This window comes from Lipotes vexillifer, unplaced genomic scaffold, assembly GCF_000442215.2.
Source record: "Lipotes vexillifer unplaced genomic scaffold, Lipotes_vexillifer_v1.1 scaffold1130, whole genome shotgun sequence".
Classification (NCBI taxonomy): Eukaryota; Metazoa; Chordata; class Mammalia; order Artiodactyla; family Lipotidae; genus Lipotes; species Lipotes vexillifer.
Genome location: NW_006797877.1, coordinates 47,733 through 62,548, shown reverse-complemented (window position 1 = coordinate 62,548; position 14,816 = coordinate 47,733). Strand labels below are relative to the sequence as shown.

General features: G+C 42.8%; 1 protein-coding gene across 1 annotated transcript in view; it reads right to left on the bottom strand.

Moving 5' to 3' along the window:
- LOC103072817 (multidrug resistance-associated protein 4) overlaps positions 1–14,816 on the bottom strand; it is a 133,988-nt gene that overhangs the window by 71,805 nt on the left and 47,367 nt on the right. Inside the window, 1 exon segment of the mRNA XM_082931478.1 lies at positions 5,543–5,622. Coding sequence (XP_082787604.1) covers positions 5,543–5,622 — 80 coding nt within the window.

The following is a 14,816-nucleotide window of genomic DNA, read 5'->3' as shown; positions in this document are numbered from 1 at the left end:
AGGGAAACCCATTTATAAAGGGTCCAGATTTTAGATATACCATTAGTGGGCTTACAAGAAAAAAAAAAAAAAAAAAAAAAAAAAAGAAAATGGTATTAAAAACAATACAATAATGTCTTGAAAAAAACACCAAATATTCAGGAATAAGTTAAACCAAAGAAGTGTAAGATGTCTATACTAAAAATTACAAAACATTCCTAAAATTAAAGAAAACCTAAATAAGTGGAGAGATACCATATTCATAATTGCAGATTCAACATTGTTAAGACTCAGACTCCTCAAATCAATCTATAGATAAAAGAAAATATTAATAAAAATTCCAGCAGGAAAAAACAACTTGAAAAGGCTTCTAAAATTTACACAGAAAAGAATCTAGAATGATCAAAACAAGCTTGACAAAGAAGTACAAAATTAGAAGACTTAAACTACTGGATTTCAGATCTTACTAAAATGTATAATAACCAAGACTGCAGTATTGGTATAAGGATAGATAAGCAGGTCGGTGGAACAAAATAAAGTATACAGATGCAGACGTCCTCAAATACAGTCAAATGATTTTTAACCAAGGTGCCAATTCAGTGCATAAAAGTGTTTTTAACAAATGTGGCTAGAATAACTGGAAAAAAATAAACCTCAAACATGTACTACTCTTCCATACACAAAAAATAACACAAGATGCATCAATTTCTAAAAAGATGGAATAGGAAAGTATCAATATCTTCACGCTCCTAAGGATAAAAAGATTTCTTAGGATACAAAAACATGAACTACAAAAGAAACAAAAGGGTACACGTTAGACTTCATCAGAACTGAAACTTGATCTCCATTAAGGATGTAAAAAGGCAAGCCACAGACTGGAAGAAACTATTCACAAAGGAATAGTATTAAATATATATTAAAATAAATATCTCCAATGGAAATTTGAGGGAGGGGGTGGGGAAGGGATCAACACACCACAGAAACCTCAAAATGACAAAGTCATTGTTCAGTGAGAGAGGCTGAGATGCTTTCTACACACTTTCCCTGACATCTCTACACGATGAAATGCAAGGGTCAGTGGTACTGAGACAAGCAAAGGCAGTTCCACTCTTTGCTTCTATAAAAGCAAGTGACCCAACCCTATTATGCCCTGGTCTCAGGCTTGCTTTGTTCTCAATATCCAGATGCAGCAGCTTGTTCTTTTGCGCTCCCCGCTCTGGAAAGAAATGACTGCATACACCTCCTTCACATTTTCTTTTTCTTGGGCATTTTCACTTCATAAAGCTGCAGTCCATGTGTTTTGTGTGTGGTGAGGAGGGAATGACATGTTCCATGGTGGTCCCCGCCACTGCCAGCATTGGTGGCTCAAGGAGCCTCAGGATGAGCCCTTTGTGTCCATGAAAGGACATGAAAAGTCAGTTGTTTGAGCTCAGTCAAGCTGCTGATTTTGTTTTTTTTCCCTGAATGAGGGGTGTGTGGGGAAAAAGGTTTTGCAATTCAATTTTCCTCAATAAATTACAGCATTTTGCTGAGGACAGCTGTGTGCAAGTTCACATGCTCAGAGCAGTCCCAAACTTTTTTAAACAAAATTAAAATGCCTAAACCTGACTTCCACATCTTACCTTTGTCTTCACTTATTTTACTAATAGGAAGACTTCTTGGAAGTGATGATTTTAATGACAAGAATTGTAGATAATTAAGATTCCTTACTCAATGTTATCTGGGACTTTGGCAAATCGTATGAAAACTACATTAATTTGAAATATTTTGTGCTTAATGGTCTATCTTGAAAATAACTGATTTTTATTCTGTGAGTCTACATGGGAAAGTGTCCATTAAAACCTTCAGGGATTACAAACCTAGAATCTCTGTAATACAAACTCACGAGGCGATATTTATGAGCCTGGAAACTGTCTGTGACACTAATTTTAATGCAACATAATGCCATTTTCAGACTATTTCTCCTACTTAAAAATACATGTGTTTATTTATTTTAAAATTTTTATGTATTTATTTATTTGGCTGCACGGGGTCTTAGTTGCGACACACAGGACCGCCGATCTTCGTTGCGGCATGTGGGATCCTTTAGGTGTGGCATGCAAACTCTTAGTTGAGGCATGTGGGATCTAGTTCCCTGACGAGAGATCGAACCCAGGACCCCTGCACTGGGAGGATGGAGTCCTAGCCACTGGACCACCAGGAGAGTCCCTACATGTGGTCTTTCAAAAATAACTACCCATTATTTAGTGCTCAACATGCACTTAGATGTAATGCAAAGAATTTTATTAAAACGACTTCATTTTGTTTTCCCAACAACCCTTATGGAATTTGGTTTTGTTTTCTTTATTTTACAGATAAGGAGGTGTGGCTTTGTGGGGCAGAGACAGTAAGAGGGAGAGCTAGGACTCAAGCTTGGAAAGGGAGACTGCGGGGCTCCCCACTCCACCACACTTTAAAGCTGTTGACGTCATAAATGATTATCATGTGGAATAACACTACATCTTTTTTTTTTTATGCTGCCTTCTTTCTTCCTTTGGAATTGCAAACAGCTCCACTCTGGCCAGCAACTATAATGTGACTGGACAGGCAACATATCTAGTAGCTGCAAGAGTCAGTGTACATGATGGTGTACAAACTCGTGATCGCCCCTCTGTTGGGATGTGGTCTCTGAACGACATTGCCTGTGGGAATGGACTGTCCTGCAGTGTGGACCACTACTCAGAATCCAGGGTTTTCATCAGCCATACTTGGCATCACTATTACAAAATATTAAATGAATTATCTGATATCTCATTTACGGGAATGACAAGGAATTAGATGAGGAAAAGTATACGGAATAAACACTTTATAAGTAGTAAAAATAAAAATGAACATGATCAAGTATCTTCCAAGGTTTATCAAATATACCAAGGATAAGCAGAATCATCAAAAATGAGTTCGAACACATTTGGCACTAACTATGTCCTTTAAAACAGAACTGAACAAACACCTTCAAGCCCCTTCCCGATTCCACTCTCAGTTGACGACAGAGAGAAAAGACTGGTTCCCACTGGGAACACGGCTTCAGCAGCCCCTCCTGCCCCACCATCCACAGAGGCCTCTTCCTCTCATCTGGGATCAAAGGTCGCTCTCTAGAAGCCACGCCCACCTCCTGGACCAGGCTCCCTTACTACCTCCAGCCCCACACCCAGTTTGCCTTCCAGGACTTCCCCCAGGGGGCTGCCACAGTTAGGATTCCAAAGGCGACAAGGGGTGGATCTCCGTGTGCCTCCCTCCCCTTGGGGGCCTGGAGGGGAGGATTCCTGCCTGACTCACCCCCGTACTTCAGGGGGTCAACGCTAATCCCTGTTTGTTGAGGGGAAGGAGGGACAGAGGAAAATATTACCCACCACACACCCCCAACCCCAAAACTAAACACCCAACCAGCAACTCCTCCGCAGACCCTACATTCCGGATGGGCCTCTCTCTGGTTTTACTCAGACTCCTTCCAGGAGTAGCCTGCCTTCACTTCAGCTTCCTCCGCGCCTCCTGAATTTGCAGCCCTTTGCAATCTGGCCCCTCCCATCTGAAACCTGCTTCTTAGGTCACCAGACGTCCTGATTCCAAATCAACCGACAACTTTCCAGGTACTTACCTTCTCCTTTGCGTTGAACAGGCCTGTCCTTCCTCGGTTCCCCAACCTATTTCCTCCTCTTTTCCTTGCTGTTCATTGTGTGTCTCCTCTGCTTCCCCTCTGAATATGGAGGCTTCCGTAAGTTTCTGATCTTGGTCCCTAAAAATGCTTCACTCTCTCTGGGCAATCTTTCCGCGGGCCTCTCACTGTTGTGGCCTCTCCCGTTGCGGAGCACAGGCTTCGGATGCGCAGGCTTAGCGGCCATGGCTCACGGGCCCAGCCGCTCCACGGCACTTGGGATCTTCCCGGACCGGGGCACGAACCCGTGTCCCCTGCCTCGGCAGGCGGACTCTCAACCACTGCGCCACCAGGGAAGCCGTCTCTGGGCAATCTTATCCATTGTCACAGATTCAGCTATTACCTGCTCAGTGAAGAATAGGCAGGCACCAAGCTCATCCCAGGTCTCTCTCTCAAACACCAGACTCTTACTTCCAATGACCTGCAGGACGCCTCCACCTGGAGGTCCCAAACTTCAAGATAACTGAACTAAAAGTGGCAGAGCTGGGACTGGGAATCAGTGAGACCAGAATTTTCTCTCCTCACACAATTGCGCATGTTTTATCTGAAATCAGGTAGCATCTATCCCTGTCCCTCTGTACGTCATACAAAAACATGTGACGGATTCTGATCATGATGGTTAACTAACCATGGGCTCAGCACACAGTGGGCCGGCCAGCTTTGGAAACCTAACCTTGGCCTTGCTTGTAGTAGCAAAGAAACAGAACCTTTCACAAAATCTCAATGTAATTAATAATCACTGTCAAAACGTGACACTGTTATAGTGAAAGACTGCTTCTGGGGATAAATCACATGGCTTAACCCAGCAGGACATATTTATAAAATAAGTTTGCAGAAGAGAAAAATAAAATCAGACATATCCCATCAAACATCTTTGCAGTAAAAGTACTCTGCCTCTGAGTCACAGCTTAGTTCACGTTGGTAAACAGTGGAAGCCTTTGCCCATAGGCTATGCTGTTTGCAGTGAGATATTCATTGCTGCATGTCTCTGTGCAGCTTCTGATAAATACATTTCATTACCAAAATTAATTAATTAATGAAGAAAATCCCCACAGCCTGAATCACTTTAAAGTAGACAAAATTCAGTAACAGAAAAAACATCCCACATGAGCAACAATACTGAATGAGAGGATGACAGATGAGATGACCCAACATTATTCTTTAGAACCTCAAGTTCACAAAACAAAGGCTGGATACAAGATATTCCTGTGGGTGTTTCTGTCTTTTTTTTTTAAAGATATCTTAAAACAGAGCAATCAACGTGTGAAAAGAAAAGCTGTCTATAAAAACAAAAAAAGACATTTTCTAAGATGACTTTGATCCCATATCTTTGTATCTTCCATTACTGCTCTCTATTGTCTTTACTCAAGTATTATTTTCACCTTATTATTACTATTCTTTTCTTTGTAAGTAACCCCACCTGGCTTTATCCAAAAAAACAAACTGGTGCAGTAAATATTTGTCCTTTGTGGTAATCCAATGCATAATTTAGTTAATCTAGGCTATCTTTCCGTGAGAGGTGATTGTTTTTCTCTGTTGTGAAATGTGTTCACAGTAAAGGGAATCCACGCCAGACAGCTGAACGGCAGTGGGAGAACCACTTACCAAGCATGTCGCTGCTTCGAACCAACCTTGACCGTGACTGTGTAGCCACTCCTACAGCAGGTGTCACTCATGTTAACTCAACCTCCCGATCACAACCACACCTTTCTCTTACAAACGTGGCCTTTTACTTAATTAAGATAACACAGTCAGGCTGAAAGGCCCATCTCAGCCCCTGTGAAAAGGCCCATCTCAGCCCCTGTGAAAAGGCCTTGAAAAACAGGCACTTTGCTTTGCGCTGTGAGAACTCTGACATGACTGTTACCTTACCTGGATGAAATCAAGAAATGTCAGGGGCAGCAAGTCATCCATATGCCCAATGTCTCTGGAGAAACGATTCAAAATTCTTCCTGCAAGAACAGGATATGAGAAATTACTCATTTCCCCAGATATACCCTTTAAGAGAAACAACTCACAAACAAATCAAAACAATATTTTTAAAGTATATGTATGTAATATATTACAGATTCATATGAAATAAGCCAACGTCAGTGGTAAAGAAAGAGAAAACAGAATGATATCTAAAGAGAAACAAAAATGCCACCAAATGGCAGTGGGTGGGGGAGCCGAAATTGAAACCTGGTTTTTATTATAAAAGACTGGGGGGGGGGGTCTTCCCTGGTGGCGTAGTGGTTAAGAATCCGCCTGCCAATGCAGGGGACGCGGGTTCGAGCCCTGGTCTGGGAAGATCCCACATGCCACGGAGCAACTAAGCCTGTGCACCACAACTACCAAGCCTGTGTTCTAGAGCCCACGTGCCACAACTACTGAGCCCACGTGCCACAACTACTGAGCCCATGCGCCACAATTACTGAAGCCTAAATGCCTAGAGCCCGTGCTCCGCAACAAGAGAAACCACCACATTGAGAATCCCGCACACCGCAACGAAGAGTAGCCCCCGCTCACCGCAACCAGAGAAAGCCCACGCGCAGCAACAAAGACCCAATGCAGCTAAAAATAAAATAAATTTACTTAAAAAAAAAAAAGAATACGGGGAAAATCTTGTGGCAGTATCGGGAAGGGCTGGTGGATTTGAGAATGTTCCCTCCCTTTAGATCCATCCCGTCTAAGACTCATTCCAAGTGCTAAGTCAGCAAATAAACAGTTGCACAATACCTAAATTAATCCTAATTGTCATACTAATTTTGCTTCAGTGATCAAAAGTAATTTTGCTAAATGATACTTTTTAAATAAACATAATTATAACTTCTCTGTAATTGTTTCCCTCCAGATGGTTCACAGGATCGCACATTTTGGGAAACTGTAGGTTCCTGCCATTTCCAAGTTGTGAGTTTACTACTGGGGTAATAAGTTGTTATTTTCAGAGGTGCACTGGGTGTGACAAACACAGACTCATGCTTAAGCATCCAAGAGGACCAGAGGGATGGAAGCTGGAAAACAGAAACATTACTTAGTGACTAAAGATCATCATTGATTTTATTTCCCTTCTCAGAATCCACGAAAACAGTATATCCTAAGGGCTGCAGGATTGGAAGATGAGAAATAATTTCTAATAAATATCTAGTGTAAACTAAAAATGCCGCCTGCCGTATCAAGTAAACAAAGGATGCTGCAGCCATCAGGCACTGCAGCCAACCCCGCGATGGTGCACCCTGAGGAAACTCAGGATGAGAAAACACAGGATACTGGCCCCGGATAGCTGAGGTGCACATCAAAGGAATGATTTCAGTGAGCCTAGACTGTTGCATCTTCCCATACATAGAAAAGCAGTAAATTCCCTAACTTGAGATATCTGGTTTTCTTTTATTAACAGTAATCTTTTGATAGGCTGACTACCTGTTCTTTGTTGCAAAAACTCCTATGTATCCTGGCTCCTCTGCTGCCTTGCCTCTTTGGAGCAATGTCTCAGAGCTATCTCAGAGGCGTGTCCCGGGCTTAAGTCCTCAGTTTTGTCCACAGAATAAAGCATAACTCTCAACTTTTAGGTTGTACATTTTTTTTCAGTCGACACTAGTCATTTTATGATTAAATTTAAAGAAACTGAAGACACACACACACACACACACACACACACACACACACAAACATATAGCCTATTCTGGTGTAGCAACTCCTGAGAAATGTGTTATCTAGGCCCCTGAGCTTCTTTCATAATTGAGGCTCCAGGAAGCCAGCCTGCAGGTGAGATGTGGGGCCTCTAGGTGCTCTTCCTGACCTCTGTCAGAGGTGACTTTCTCCCGAGGCCCTTCACACCAAGCCACGGCTGGACACTGAATGAGCAGAGGCTGGGCGCTGAGTTTCCACTGCCGGGATGAGCCGGCTCTGCTGTCCTCCACAGGGCGCCTGGCTCACGGAAGCACGGGGTGCACCCAAGCCGGGGGCTGCAGACATTGGAGGCTTTCGCCCTTGGCCAGGCCAGGCCGTTACAGGCTGGGCCTCAATTCTCCTGTCTCAGGCTTAGGAAATACAGACTCCAGAAACCGTCTTTTAGTGACACGTTTGGAGGACCAGGGACAAATTTTCAGAGCCTCTAGGAATGCTTGCTTTAGAAGGTGATTCTCAGGATTAAATGGGCTCATGCAGGTGAAGAGCCCAGTCACAATGCCCGGTGAGTTAACAGGTGCTCAACCACCAAGGTGAGATAATGACTATTCCCCCCAGTTTCTGCACCATCATGTCACCTCGGAAAGTCTACCAGACACTGTAGGAATGTCCACCTGTTAAAATGCACTTGCTGATTCAGGAGTGTTGCGGGGAGCTAGAGAGTCTGCAGTTCTTCCCAGCGGTCAGGTGATGGCAGTTTCCCAGATCATGCTTTGAGGGGCAAGAGCTTGGGCTATGATTTAATCAATTCTGCTTTAAAAATATTAAAATCAGATGGACAATTTTGCCACATATTCTTATGGATTTTTCGGCCTCACAGTCATTTTTTAACTTCCCAAAGTAGCAATATAGAAATAAGGAAAATACACGTCACAAAAGACATAGTTTAAATGCTTGTGATTTCTTTGACAGGAAAAATGCAACTTTTTAACATAGCAGGGTTCAGAAACACTGCAAGTATGATTTTTCTTAGAAAGTGTTGAAAGCAGTACAGGAATTTTTTAAGATGAAAAGGCTACTCAGGGATGAACAGGAAGTGAAAACTACCCCTTTACCTTTCACCAGATGTGCAAGTCTTAAGGTCTGAGAGACCCAGGGTTGGCAAATAGTGTAAAATACAAGGAAAAGAAAAACAATGAGAAAAACTATCTCCCCACATACGACTACAAAAATGGAACCGAACGTCAAAGCAGGTCAAAAAACTAAAGTATTGTTCACCAATGAGCTGAGTGTAGAAAATGTGAGATCAGAAAGTTCAGTAGCGACTTCCTTGCGCTAAGAAACATTAAGAGAATGAGTGGTGTTGGCAGAGAACTTCATCGGGCTTAGGGACAGACTGTTGGAAACAGAGCTGTGATTTCAAGTTCATGGCCTCACAGTGTTAAAGTTTTCTCAAAAGTCTCCAAATGAAATCCTTACGATGAATTCCCTTCACACACATGCCATGACTCTTCATCCAAATGACACGTGCTCCCTGCTGGAGTATCTCCAGGGAGGCAGAGGGAAGGGGGATTCACATGAACACCGGGAACCCAATGCATTTTCAGTCTGTTCTGTTAGACAGGGCTTTCTCACATCAAACCGAATCTTGCCTTCCTAGAACACCCAACCTCTGCCGCTTCTTCTGCCCTTATAACCACACAAAGTGAACCTAATTTCTCTTGATATGACAGCCTTTCAAATACTTGAATGAAGTGAATCATATCCTTTCCAGCAACTACTCCTTGGTGCCTCAATGATCCCTCATAAGGCTTGGTGTCCTATCTTGGCCACTGCCTCTTGTCCAGACTCAGATGGACAGTCTCAGTTAATGCCTTGTGCTCAGGATTAAAATCAGTACCCCAGGTACTGGGGTCAATTGGTATCACCACCTCCCCTATCCTGCATAGGATACAGTGAATCACGAAGCCAACAATAACAGTAAATTCTGGAGGCCAGATCACATTTTGGACACATGTAAAATGAAAATCCGCGTCGCTCTGCACAGGTAGATTTGGGGGAACAACTGAGCAATATGTATAAACAACTCTAAGAGTGCATCCCTTCTGACCCCAAAATTCCATTTCTAGGAACATATCCCCAAGAGTTAATAAGTTCATCAAAAGGTTGAATGTGGCATATTTGTCAAGTCAGAAGTAGAAAACAACCCCAACAAGTCAGAAACAAGTCTATAATGTATTACGTACAATTTCAATTTTTTTGGACATTCTTATCTTTCTACAATAACCGCATATTGTATAAAAAGGTAAAGCAGGGAGGGAAGAGCAAGAGAAAGGGAAAGAAATGGAGGGGGAAATGGAACATGTGGGAAAGAGGGTCAGGAGGAGGAAGGAGGTAAAAGGGAGGGGGGAGGGAGAGAAAAGAGGGAGGGGAGAGAGGAGGAGGGAGGTACCCCCCCTTGAAGTCCATGGTATCCAAGAACCAATCAGGGTCCTCCTAACTGCTCTGGTTCACAGTTTTCTATCTTGTCCACAAGACAGAATATCATGAAAGATGACATTTGAACTTCTTGTCAAAATACAAATTCAGGATGATCATATTTTAAGAACCGAGTCTACAATCTAAGCGGAAGTCAGTCACCTCTAGAATTCTGACACCTGACCCATACCCAGGACTCCTCTGCTTACTTATAACCAAACTGTAATTTAAAACTTGGACGTTCCCATGTCTGATCTGGGCCTTATTATTATTTTTTTAAACAACAACAAAAAGGTATATTTACATATAAAATACCGAGGTATATTTTTATTGAGGTATATTTTACATCTCATAAAATTCGCCCATTTCAAGTGTACAATTCAATACATTTTTGTAACTTTACTGAGTGATGCAACCATCACCAAAAATCAGTTTTAAGACATTTTTATGCCCACACTAAGAACCCCTGTGCCATTTACAGGACTCCCTATTCCCACTCCCAGCCTCAGGCAACCACTAATCTACTTTCTTTCTCTATAAATTTGCTTTTTCAGGACATAACATCCAAATGGAATCGTACAATAATGTGGTCTCTCGGTCTCACTTTTTTCAGACCGAGGTTTTTGAGGTTCGCCATGATGTAGTTTGTGTCTTTTTGAGCCCCATTCTTTACCACAAAGTGGTGGTTGGCACCAGCAAAAAAGACCCCATACTAGGCCACACCTGACATTGAGGGTAAGTCAGAACAGATGTGTTTCGTGAACTCTTTGATATTGTGAACTTGTTTATATGGGCCCACAGCTAGCTTCACTAACGGTTCTAGAACCTAATTCTTTTGATTAGAATCAGCCGTTGCAGAGATTCAGAATCCAGGAGTCCTGGGTCAAGGCCAGGCTCTGAGTCCAGTGGAATGTGGTGGGGCAGGGAGGACAATAAAAGATCCATTGTCCTGGTGAGAAATGGGATCTACGTCCAATCAGCCAATGGGAAAAAAGAGCGGAGTCCCTCCAAAGGGGCAAAGAAAATATACCTGAACCTTCCAGGTACCGTGCAAGGGGATGGGGCAAAATGGGTCCAATGGAGAGGGTGTTCAGTGGAACACGGAGACGGTCACCAGGCTGAAAAGGACCCCTGCGTGCATGTGGGAGCCACTAAGGCAGGCGGGCCAGCCTGGACTTCCTGCATCACCTTACTCAAACTCATTCAGCCTGGCCGAGCCTGAGAACGGGAGAGGGAGCTGCGGAAGTCAGGGCGCTCCACATTTTCTTAGTCTTTGCTGTTAGGACAGGCCATCAATATGGTGGCAGCCTAAAGAATGTCATGAAATAGAGCAACGGGATTTAGGAAACCGTCAGTGGAAACACCACCAAGTTCTGGTACTCAGCAGCAAGAGGCCTTTAGGCAACTAAGCAACATCTCCACCTACATCCCAACTCCCTGTCCAATAACAGTTCTTAAATGTCTACTGATACTTTACAATGGATCAATTACTCCTCTTTACTTCTTAAGGGCCTGGAGTTTATAAGGTAAAACTGTCAGGTATCAAATATTTAACCCAAATAAGTGCCAAGATTCATCCTGAATATAAAACTAAATCCCAGGGAAATGTATTAGGTGTTTGACAGTTTCACTTCCTTGATTGACAGACAACAGAACTTGGAAGCTTGGATAGTCTGGTTCTGTGAAACACAGCTTCCAAAGAACCAACATATGTGGTTTTCTCTTCATGACATCACATACCAGAACCAAAGCCGACCACAAATAATCTATTCCAAATTCCACTTTTGAAAATAAGCTACAGGGACGTGTTCAATTTAATCTACCACTAAAGTGTAGATTAAATAGACTTAATCTATTTACTAAAGAGTAAATAATTCATGACCCATAAACCTTCTGGGCTAACTAGGCCTGTGTTTGCAGTACTTATTTTGGCTTGTATTTTCTTGAAGGAATGAAGTCCCGCTAATAGATACAGGAGGGGGAGGCAAGATAACACTGGTGTGCTGGCTGCTCTAAGATTAGTGACCTCGAAGATTTAAACTTGGTCCCAAATCCTTGAATAATAAATAACTCAGCGTCTGGAGAAGCCTACAGGTCTTGAACATGAAGAGCCTGGTTAACTGGTCACCAGCACTCAGAGGCTGTGATAACAGACATCCAGTCCCACTTAATGCTCCCAACTTTATGGCTGTAGTTTTCACATCAACTGACAAAGTGGAGGGACTTCATAGCTGTAATAGCATGTACTCCTCCAATTGCTTTTCTCTCCACGGCTTCATAAGACGAGATCTGTGTGGGCCTCTGCAGTTCACCATCCTGTGCTCCACACGGGGCCTGGACTAAACAACATGTGCTGAATAAATCTACACAAGATGCTGCCCTCAACAGTCTCATTTAATCCTCACGACAGTCTTGTGAAACAGGAGGGGCAGCAGTTATTCCCATTTCACAGGAGACGAAGTTCCCAGACACTACGTAGTCATTGTCACGAAGATTCATTAGGCACTGACCACGTTCTAAGCACTGTGACTGTATGAACCTGCTTCATGTCTACAATATTAAGATATAGATAAGGTAGGTGTGAGTACTATCTGCATTTGACAGATAAGAAAACCGAGAAACAGAGAATTTAAGTAATTAGCACGTCAGTATTAACATAACTATAACCAGCTCTCACTATTAGTAACCAGAACCAGGACTGAACTCAGGCAGTTGGCTCCAGAGTCCATACTTTCATGGTACACGGGCCTCCCACTGTTGTGGCCTCTCCCATTGCGGAGCACAGGCTCCGCGGCCATAGCTCACGGGTCCAGCCGCTCTGCGGCATGTGGGATCCTCCCGAACCGGGGCACAAACCTGTGTCCCCTGCATCGGCAGGCGGACTCTCAACCACTGCGCCACCAGGGAAGCCCCAGAGTCCATACTTTTAAACCAAGGCAGACAACATCCTGCCTTGAGATGTGCGTGTCCAAGAGTATCTATCTGCTTTGGCCTCGGTCACGTAGCTAGTTGATGGCCAGGCCAAGGCCACTCCCATCTTCCTTCCAGCCCACATCCCTGCCTTGACAGTTGCTATCAATCATCACCTGCAAAAACAAAGCCACTCTGGGCCTTATCACGAGTCTAAACAACTGAACAGAGTGGGCATATATGCTGATGAACTAACTCTTCATAGGAACCCAGGTCAGGAGGCTACCTTCCGAAGCAAGACAGGTGGAAGGCCTCAGGGTGGAGGAAGCAACCAGTGGGAAACCTAGAGGGACACTCAGATCAAGAAACGTACTACCGCAGATCCACCTGCTACAGGGCACAAAGCCTCTTACATGTCACCAAAAGCCCACGGTAAAACTAGAGCTAATTTTATTGAAGAGGATGTTTACATTTTACCAATCTTATATGTTAATTAATTTTTATTACCATTTTTTTTTTTAACTTCAGAATGTACGAATTTAATGAATTTAACATCATACTATTCCTTAGGATACCCCGTACTTAAAGGCCCCGATTCTAAGCTCCTGTTGGCAGCTTCCTCCACAACGGTATCTTGTTCTTCTCTGAAAGTGGAGTCCAAACCCTGTCATCTCCAGGCAGCTTCCAAATCTAGAATCATTCCATGAACTTCCAGAAGACGTTCTCTTTACCCTTTTCTCCTAGGATGGCAGGCACTTCACACCATGTCTTCTCTCCTTCTGTGGATGCAGAGCTTCTCCCAGACCAAGATGCTGCTCAATCAATTCTCAGGCCGCTCTTTGCACAGTGCTTGGCGTATGGTAAACCGTCACCAAAGATTTTTTTTTTTAATTGGGGTATAGTTGTTTTACGATGTTGTATTAGTTTCTACCATACAGAGAAGTAAAGTTCCCTGTGCTATACAGCAGTTTCTTATTAGTTATCTGCTTTATACATATTAGTGTCAATCCCAATCTCCCAATTCATCCCACCCTCCCCCCGCCCCCCGCTTCCCCCCCTTGGTGTCCATATGTTTGTTCTCTACATCTGTGTCTCTATTTCTGCCTTGCAAACCAGTTCATCTGTATCATTTTTCTAGATTCCTCATATATGCTTTAATATACAATATTTGTTTCTCTCTTTCTGATTTGCTTCACACTGTATAACAGTCTCTAGGTCCATCCACACAAATGACCCAATTTCATTCCTTTTTATGACTGAGTAATATTCCATTGTATATATGTACCACATCTTCTTTATCCATTCGTCTGTTGATGGACACTTAGGTTGCTTCCATGACCTGGATATTGTAAAGAATGCTGCAATGAACATTGGGGTGCATGTGTCTTTGTGAATTATGGTTTTCTCTGGGTATATACCCAGTAGTGGGATTGCTGGGTCATATGGTAATTCTATTTTTAGTTTTTTAAGGAACCTCAATACTGTTCTCCACAGTGGCTGTATCAATTTACATTCCCACCAACAGTGCAAGAGGGTTCCCTTTTCACCATACCCTCTCCAGCATTTGTTGTTTGTAGATTTTCTGATGATGCCCATTCTAAATAGTGTGAGGTGATACCTCATTGTACTTTTGATTTGCATTTCTCTAATAATTAGTGATGTTGAGCAGCTTTTCATGTGCCTCTTGGACATCTGTACGTCTTCTTTGCAGAAATGTCTACTTAGGTCTTCATCCCATTTTTTGATTGCGTTGTTTGTTGTTTTGATATTGAGCTGCATGAGCTGTTTATGTATTTTGGAGATTAATCCTTTGTCCACTGATTCATTTGCAAATATTTTCTCCCATTCTGAGGGTTGTTTTTTCGCCTTGTTTATAGCTTTCTTTGCTGTGCAAAAGCTTTTCAGTTTCATTAGCTCCCATTTGTTTTTCTTTTATTTCCATTATTCTAGGAGGTGGGTCAAAAAAGATCTTTCTGTGATTTATATCAAAGAGTGTTCTTCCTATGTTTTCCTCTAAGAGTTTTATAGTGTCTGGTCTCAAATTTAGGTCTCTAATCCATTCTGAGTTTATTTTTGTGTATGGTGTTAGGGAATGTTCTAATTTCATTCTTTAGCATGTAGCTGTCCAATTTTCCCAGCACCACTTACTGAA